The sequence below is a fragment of the Trachemys scripta genome, chromosome 13 (assembly GCF_013100865.1).
Source record: "Trachemys scripta elegans isolate TJP31775 chromosome 13, CAS_Tse_1.0, whole genome shotgun sequence".
Lineage (NCBI taxonomy): Eukaryota > Metazoa > Chordata > Testudines > Emydidae > Trachemys > Trachemys scripta.
Genome location: NC_048310.1, coordinates 39,057,173 through 39,066,224, shown reverse-complemented (window position 1 = coordinate 39,066,224; position 9,052 = coordinate 39,057,173). Strand labels below are relative to the sequence as shown.

Sequence of the window (9,052 nt, the reverse complement as noted above, 5' to 3'; positions counted from 1 at the left end):
TTTTTGTTGCCCTCCGCTGGACTCTTTCCAATTTTTCCACATCCTTCTTGTAGTGTGGGGCCCAAAACTGGACACAGTATTCCAGATGAGGTCTCACCAATGTCGAATAAAGGGGAACGATCACGTTCCTCGATCTGCTGGCAATGCCCCTACTTATACAGCCCAAAATGCCGTTAGCCTTCTTGGCAACAAGAGCACACTGTTGACTCATATCCAGCTTCTCGTCCACTGTGACCCCCTAGGTCCTTTTCTGCAGAACTGCTACCTAGCCATTCGGTACCTAGTCTGTAGCAGTGCATGGGATTCTTCCGTCCTAAGTGCAGGACTCTGCACTTGTCCTTGTTGAACCTCATCAGGTTTTTTTTGGCCCAATCCTCTAATTTGTCTAGGTCCCTCTGTATCCGATCCCTACCCTCTAGTGTATCTACCATGTCTCCTAGTTTAGTGTCATCTGCAAACTTGCTGAGAGTGCAGTCCACACCATCCTCCAGATCATTAATAAAGATATTAAACAAAACCGGCCCCAGGACCGACCCTTGGGGCACTCCGCTTGAAACCGGCTGCCAACTAGACATGGAGCCATTAATCACCACCCATTGAGCCCGACGATCTAGCCAGCTTTCTATCCACCTTACAGTCCATTCATCCAGCCCATACTTCTTTAACTTGGCGGCAAGAATACTGTGGGAGACCGTATCAAAAGCTTTGCTAAAGTCAAGGAATAACACATCCACTGCTTTCCCCTCATCCACAGAGCCAGTTATCTCATCATAGAAGGCAATTAGGTTAGTCAGGCACGACTTCCCCTTTGTGAATCCATGCTGACTGTTCCTGATCACTTTCCTCTCCTTTAAGTGTTTCATAATTGATTCCTTGAGGACCTGCTCCATGATTTTTCCAGGGACCTTAGGTGAGGCTGACTGGCCTGTAGTTCTCCGGATCCTCCTCCTTCTCTTTTTTAAAGATGGGCACTACATTAGCCTTTTTCCAGTCATCTGGGACCTCCCCTGATCACCATGAGTTTTCAAAAATAATGGCTAATGGCTCTGCAATCTCACCCGCCAACTCCTTTAGCACCCTCGGATGCAGCGCATCCGGTCCCATGGACTTGTGCACGTCCAGTTTTTCTAAATAGTCCCGAACCACTTCTTTCTCCACAGAGGGTTGGTCACCTTCTCCCCATGCTGTACTGCCCAGTGCAGCAATTTGGGAGCTGACCTTGTGCGTGAAGACAGAGATGAAAAAAGCATTGAGTACATTAGCTTTTTCCACATCCTCTGTCACTAGGTTGCCTCCCTCCGTCCCCCTCAGCAGAGAGTCTCCAACCACCACTACCCTACGTTTCCTATTCGGAGGCAAGAAAATCAAGGAAAGTGTGGGCCCCTTACTGAATACAATTTAGATGGGGCTACTATAAGGTGGGTGCATAACTGGCTGGATAACCCTACTCAGAGAGTTGTTATTAATGGTTCCCAATCCTGCTGGAAAGGCGTAACGAGTGGGGTACCGCAGGGGTCTGTTTTGGGACCGGCTCTGTTCAATATCTTCATCAACGACTTAGATATTGGCATAGAAAGTACGCTTATTAAGTTTGCGGATGATACCAAACTGGGAGGGATTGCAACTGCTTTGGAGGACAGGGTCATAATTCAAAATGATCTGGACAAATTGGAGAAATGGTCTGAGTTAAACAGGATGAAGTTTAACAAAGACAAATGCAAAGTGCTCCACTTAGGAAGGAAAAATCAATTTCACACATACAGAATGGGAAAAGACTGTCTAGGAAGGAGTACGGCAGAAAGGGATCTAGGGGTTATAGTGGACCACAAGCTAAATATGAGTCAACAGTGTGATGCTGTTGCAAAAAAAGCAAACATGATTCTGGGATGCATTAACAGGTGTGCTGTGAGCAAGACACGAGAAGTCATTCTTCCGCTCTACTCTGCTCTGGTTAGGCCTCAGCTGGAGTATTGTGTCCAGTTCTGGGCGCCGCATTTTAAAAAAGATGTGGAGAAATTGGAAAGGGTCCAAAGAAGAGCAACAAGAATGATTAAAGGTCTTGAGAACATGACCTATGAAGGAAGGCTGAAAGAATTGGGTTTGTTTAGTTTGGAAAAGAGAAGACTGAGAGGGGACATGATAGCAGTTTTCAGGTATCTAAAAGGGTGTCATAAGGAGGAGGGAGAGAACTTGTTCACTTTAGCCTCTAAGGATAGAACCAGAAACAATGGGTTTAAACTGCAGCAAGGGAGGTCTAGGTTGGACATTAGGAAAAAGTTCCTAACTCTCAGGGTGGTTAAACACTGGAACAAATTGCCTAGGGAGGTTGTGGAATCTCCGTCTCTGGAGATATTTAAGAGTAGGTTAGATAAATGTCTATCAGGGATGGTCTAAACAGTATTTGGTCCTGCCATGCGGGCAGGGGACTGGACTCGATGACCTCTCGAGGTCCCTTCCAGTCCTATAATCTATGAATCTATAAATCTATGAAACATACCTGAAGAAACCCTTCTTGTTACTCTTAACATCTCTTGCTAACTGCAACTCCAAGTGTGATTTGGCCTTCTTGATTTCACTCCTGCACACCTTAGCAATATTTTTATACTCCTCCCTGGTCATTTGTCCAATCTTCCACTTCTTGTAAGCTTCTTTTTTGCGTTTAAGATCAGCAAGGATTTCACTGTTTAGCCAAGCTGGTCCCCTGCCATATTTACTATTCTTTCTACACATCGGGATGGTTTGTTCCTGCAACCTCAATAAGGATTCTTTAAAATATAGCCAGCTCTCCTGGACCCCTTTGCCCTTCATGTTATTCTCCCAGGGGATCCTGCCCATCTGTTCCCTGAGGGAGTCAAAGTCTGCTTTTCTGAAGTCCAGGGTCCGTATTCTGCTGCTCTCCTTTCTTCCTTTTGTCAGGATCCTGAACTCGACCATCTCATGGTCACTGCCTCCCAGGTTCCCATCCACTTTTGCTTCCCCTACTAGTTCTTCCCTGTTTGTGAGTAGCAGGTCAAGAAAAGCTTTGCCCCTAGTTGGTTCCTCCAGCACTTGCACCAGGAAATTGTCCCCTACACTTTCCAAAAATTTCCTGGATTGCCTGTGCACCGCTGTATTGCTCTCCCAGCAGATATCAGGGTGATTAAAGTCTCCCATGAGAACCAGGGCCTGCGATCTAGCAACTTTTGCTAGTTGCCAGAAGAAAGCCTCGTCCACCTCATCCCCCTGGTCTGGTGGTCTATAGCAGACTCCAACCACGACATCGCCCTTGTTGCTCACACTTCTCAACTTTATCCAGAGACTCTCAGGTTTTTCTGCAGTTTCATACCGGAGCTCTGAGCAGTCATACTCCTCTCTTACATACAACGCAACTCCCCCACCTTTTCTGCCCTGCCTGTCCTTCCTGAACAGTTTATATCCATCCATGACAGTACTCCAGTCATGTGAGTTATCCCACCAAGTCTCTGTTATTCCAATCACATCATAGTTCCCTGACTGTGCCAGGACTTCCAGTTCTCCCTGCTTGTTTCCCAGGCTTCTTGCATTTGTGTATAGGCACTTAAGATAACTCATCGATGTCCCTCTTTCTCAGCATGAGACAGGAGTCCTCCCCTCTTGCGCTCTCCTGCTTGTGCTTCCTCCCAGGATCCCATTTCCCCACTTACCTCAGGGCTTTGGTCTCCTTCCCCCGGTGAACCTAGTTTAAAGCCCTCCTCACTAGGTTAGCCAGCCTGCTGGCGAAGATGCTCTTCCCTCTCTTCGTTAGGTGGAGCCCATCTCTGCCTAGCACTCCTTCTTCTTGGAACACCATCCCATGGTCGAAGAATCCAAAGCCTTCTCTCCGACACCACCTGCGTAGCCATTCGTTGACTTCCACGATTCGACAGTCTCTACCCCGGCCTTTTCCTTGCACAGGGAGGATGGACGAGAACACCACTTGCGCCTCAAACTCCTTTATCCTTCTTCCCAGAGCCACGTAGTCTGCAGTGATCCGTTCAAGGTCATTCTTGGCAGCATCATTGGTGCCCACGTGGAGAAGCAGGAAGGGGTAGTGATCCGAGGGCTTGATGAGTCTCGGCAGTCTCTCCGTCACATCGTGTATCCTAGCTCCTGGCAAGCAGCAGACCTCTCGGTTTTCTCGGTCGGGGCGGCAGATAGATGACTCAGTCCCCCTGAGGAGGGAGTCCCCGACCACCACCACCCTCCTCCTCCTCTTGGGAGTGGTGGTCGTGGAACCCCCATCCCTAGGACAGTGCATCTTTTGCCTTCCAATCGGTGGAGTCTCCTTCTGCTCCCTTCCCTCAGATGGGTCATCTAGTCCACTCTCCACATTAGTACCTGTAGAGAGAACATGGAAACGATTGCTCACCTGTATCTCCATTGCTGGTGCATGGACGCTCCTCTTTCTCCTTCTGGAGGTCACATGCTGCCAAACCTCCTCACAATCCTTCTGTCCCTGCTGCGCCTGCTCTGAATCTTCAGAACATTGTGGCTGTAGAAGCATCTCCTGACGTCTGTCCAGGAAATCTTCGTTTTCCCTTATGCAACGCAGAGTCGATACTCGTTTCTCCAGCCCTCAAACCTTCTCTTCCGACATGGACACCAGCTTGCACTTTGTACAGACAAAGTCGCTTCTGTCCTGTGGAAGAAAGACAAACATGGCACAACCTGTGCAGGTGACAACAGCTGATCGCTCACCTTCCATATCACCGTCCTCTTAAGAGCTTCCTCAATTGCTGCAGGAACTACTCAGAGAAACCTGCCGATGAAAGCCTCAGTGCGCTCTCCCCACGCGAACTCCCAGGTAAACTCCCGCTGTTAGCCTCTGCTGTTCGCCGCTTTTACATGGGGAAAAGTCAGACGTAGCCTGGCTTCGCTTCACTTTCCATTTCTGAGCACTGTGTCTGTGCAGCAGAAAGCTGGCAGCATCGTGGGGATTTAGGAGAGAGCGGGTCTCGCAGCCGGAGGAGACTCGGGGGTTGTACCTGGCTCCGCCGCTGTGTGAACTCGGGTGTGGCGCTGCCCCTCAGATCTCGTCCTGCGAGGTGGGATAAGAATTACACTCCGTGGTGAAGATGCTATTCCTGGACTCAGGAGAGCCGGGTTCAGTTTCTGGCTCTCCCACATGCTTCCTGTGAGACCTTTGGCAAATCACTGAACCGTCCCCCTCCCAGTCCAGTCTGCCAATAACTTTCTCCCTGCAGGGATGACTAGAAGCTAAACTCCTTGTTGGGAGGCTCTCGGACCCCCTGGGGAGGGTGGCCATGTGGCTGCTGAGGCCGGTCGAATGGGCAAGCCCCTCGGGAGGGAGAAGGCCAGGTGCTATAGGAGTGCAGCGTGTCCTTGTTATTTACCCAGGCAATTCTGCAAGACTTTTGAACCAAGTCGGTTTGTTTTCCAGGGGCAAAGTGCACCCTGCATGGGGCTGCAGCTGCAAGGGGCACAAACGGAGCCATTTTGGGTTGGCAGGGAAACCTCTCTGCCTCTAGTATTGGCCCTTCAGGCTGAAGGTTGCCAAGTGACCTGTAGGTGTCTGCGAAGGTGCTGAGGGCTCTTGCCCACTGGGGGATGAATGCAGCAATGACCCCTGTCCCCTGTGGGTGGGAGGGTAGCGCAAGGTGTCGTGGGGATGCGGTGGGCTCAGAATGGTCGGGGGTGGGTGCCAGACGGACCCATCCCAGCTCCATTCTCATTGTGGAGCTGGGGGAAGCCCAGCTGAGTCCAGGTTGTTCCAGGGATGCTAACTCCAGCCGTGTCACCCCCAGGAATTACACCCTGCGGTCCATGCCATTGCCAATGAGCGACGTGACTCAGGCTTATCGGAGCAATCCGGAGAAGACGGAGGAGGCTGTCCACAAGGTAGATCTCTGGGGCTGGCAGGGGGTGGGGACTGGGCCTTCCAGCCCAGCCTCCAACTATTCCCGCTAACTGGGCCTCTTGCCTGCTGCAGATGCAGTCTTTCCTGGCGAGGAATCAGATGCGGCGGACGCTGCCTAAGCAAACCTTCCGGCTGCAGCAGGGAATCGTCACCAGCTCCTCGGAACAGGTCAGAAGCATGCCGGGCCAGTCATACCTGCCTGCTTCGCTGTAAGGGGCCGGCCAGAGGGTGGGGGCCTTGCCAGCCCAGGCAATGAGCCTCCAGTCCAGTACCTGTCTGTGCACTGGACATGTGTCCACACGCAGGGCCTGCTGGAAGCTCATGGCTGTGGTGGGAAGGTTCCCCATGGGCTCCAGCGTGCTTTAGACGCTCTGTGCACGTATTCTTCCAGTCTCTGCCCCTGCTCATCAGGGGTTCCTCTTGCACGGCAGGGTGAATGCTGACCCTGCATGCCACCCATCCTCGCGGCGGTACTGAGCACCCTCCGCGCTGCGGGCTCACCTGGCCAGGGGAGAGGCAGGGACAGGGATGGGAGGAGAAGGATCGCTGCAGGGGAAGGCGGGCCTGGGAGGTGGCACTAAGGAGGGGTGGGGGAAGAAGGCAGACGGGGCTCTGAGGAAAATCGGCGAAGAAGAAGAGTGGCCCGTTGGGAAAGATGGAGGGAAGAGAGCCAGGCTGAGGCTGGGTGAGGCAGGAAGCAGGGGAGAGCCTGGAGAAGCCAGACCAGAGGAGGGACAGCATGGGGGATGGAAGGGTCCCGCCGCTGATTCTGAGCTCGCTTTGTGCCCATATGCTGGGGTCCCGGCTTGTCTGATCCTGGTTGGAGGGTTCATAGGCTGTCCCGCTCAGGCTCTCAGCGTGCACCGCGCACTAACAAAGGACTCCCAGCCCCGGGGCGAGTGCCATGAGCCCCATTTTCCCGATGGAGAAACTGAGGCACAGAGGGGTTAACTGGCCTTGCCAAAGTCACAGAGCTGGGGACAGTCTGGGTCTGCTCCCGCCCAGCCCTGTGCCCTGCCACCAAGGCCGGCTTTCCTCGGGATCTGCGGGCGGGCGTGAGCCGCACACTGACACAGGTACTGTGCTCTAGATGGTGAATGAGATGTGCACGAGCCTACAGAAGCATGTTGACGCCCTGAGTGCCTGTCTGGGCCGAGAGGTGGAAGCCAGTGTCCTCTGTGCAGAAGAAGCCATTCGGGAAGCAAACCTGTCCATCAGCGTGAGTCTCCAGGCTGTGCCTGCTGCTCTGTGTGTGCTGTCCTCCTGCTTCCCAGGCCCGGCCCGGCTGCCTCTTAGCCCCGTGCTGCAGCCAGGCCCAGCCGCGCTATTGTCAGGGTTTGATTGAGCTTCCACTACAAACCCAAACTGGCTCCTTGGCCCCAGTGCCACAGACAAAGGACCGTTGGGAAGTTAGCTCTGGGGCCAAGGTTGAGTCATTCTTCCAGCTACGCCGAGACGTGGACGATGGCCACCCGCAAAACAGAATTTCTCGTCTTTGGCCCCAGCCCAGAACCAGCAAGTGACTCCCCTAGCTGAGTTCTCACCCGGGGCCAAGAGATTAACTCGGATTTAAAAAGCCATTAAGCTTGTGACCAGTAACATGAGCTTGGCTTACAGCAGGTTAAAATAGGGTGGCTGCTGGAGAGCAAAACTTTCCTTTGCTTTTAAAGGGAAGGGTTAGGGTTAGGGTTAAAGGGAAGGGTTAGGGTCCCCATCCACTCCCTCCCACTTCCCACCCCCTTACTGCCTCCCTCAGAACTCCCAACCCCCCCTGCTTCTTGTCCCCTGACTGCCCCCTGCTGAGAACCCTCCACCCTAACTACCCCCCTAGGACCCTACCTGTCCCCTGACTGCTCCGACCCTTATTCACTCGCATGGGTGGCAGGGTTGTAGAAATTTTGGTGGTGCCCAGAACCCGCCCCCCACCTGCCTAAGGCTCTGGGAGGGGGTTTGGGTGGGGGGAGGAGGTCTGAGGTGCAGGTCCTGGGCTGTGGATTAGGGTGCGGAAGGGGTACGGGGGCAGGCTCTGGGATAGAGTTTGGGTGCTGGGTGCAGGTTCCGGGCTGGGGCAGGGGGTGGGTGTGCAGGAGGGGGTGAGGGGTCCAGACTCTGGGATGCAGTTTGGGGGTGGGAGGCGGTGCAAAGGGAGGGGGTGCAGGCTTTGGGAGGGAGTTTGAGGGCAGGAGGGGGTGTGTGGGAAGGGGGAGGGGGTTTGGGACGGAGTTTGGGGATAGGAGGGAGTGCAAGGGTGAGGGCTGTGGGTCTGAGGATGAGGGGTTCATGATGCAGGAGGGGGTTCAGGGCTGGGGCAGAGGATTAGGGTGGGGGGGTGAGGGCTCTGGCTGGGGCTGGGGATGAGGGGTTCATGATGCAGGAGGAGGCTCAGGGCTGGGGCAGAGGATTAGGGTGCGGGGGGATGAGGGCTGGGGATGAGGGTTTGGGGCGTTGGAGAGGCTCGGGGCTAGGGTGGAAGGGCAGGGTAAGGGCAGCCTGTCTTGCCATTAGTGGATCGGGGGCACTAGAACCCGGGGGCAGCAGACAGCAGTTGCTGCTGGCTCTGGCAGTACAAGCAGGCAAGGGAGAGGCAGGCAGGGAGGAGGGGCGGACCCACGGGTGGGGGCGCGCGGATGGGGGGTGGCAGGTGGAGGCCGGGGACCCATCCAACCCTCCCCCTGCTCCCTGACTGCCCCCTGGACTCCCCTTACCATGCCCATGTCCATATGTAGGCAAAACACGCTGCAGGCAGCAAGGGGGGGAGCAGGGGAGGGCTCTGGCTGCTGGAGGCCAATGGGAACGGCTCAATCAGGCCCAGCCACCCAATCAGCAGCCGCACTCTGCATGGAAGAGAGGGAGGGAGGTGAGGGGGGAAAATCCCGGACCTTTTAACCTTGTTACCAATTCCTCCCGGACGGCTATTTAGAGACGCAAAAGCCGGACATGTCCGGGGAGATACGGACGGATGGTAACCCTAGTTAAAGGGAAGGGTTAGGGTTAAAGGGAAGGGTTAGGGTTAGGGTTGGGTTAAGGTTAAAGGGAAGGGTTAGGGTTGGGTTAAAGGGAAGGGTTAGGGTTAGGGTTAGCGTTGGGTTAGGATTAAAGGGAAGGGTTAGGGTTGGGTTAGGGTTAAAGGGAAGGGTTAGGGTTAGGGTTGGGTTAGGGTTAGGGTTGGGTTGTTAA

General features: G+C 54.0%; 1 protein-coding gene across 1 annotated transcript in view; it reads left to right on the top strand.

Annotated features, from left to right (window-relative positions):
• The window catches only part of CARMIL2 (capping protein regulator and myosin 1 linker 2), a gene marked incomplete in the record, with an annotated part of 133,006 nt that overhangs the window by 56,308 nt on the left and 67,646 nt on the right, over positions 1-9,052 (top strand). The window contains 3 exon segments of the mRNA XM_034788268.1: positions 5,763-5,856; positions 5,948-6,043; positions 6,966-7,094. Coding sequence (XP_034644159.1) covers positions 5,763-5,856; positions 5,948-6,043; positions 6,966-7,094 — 319 coding nt within the window.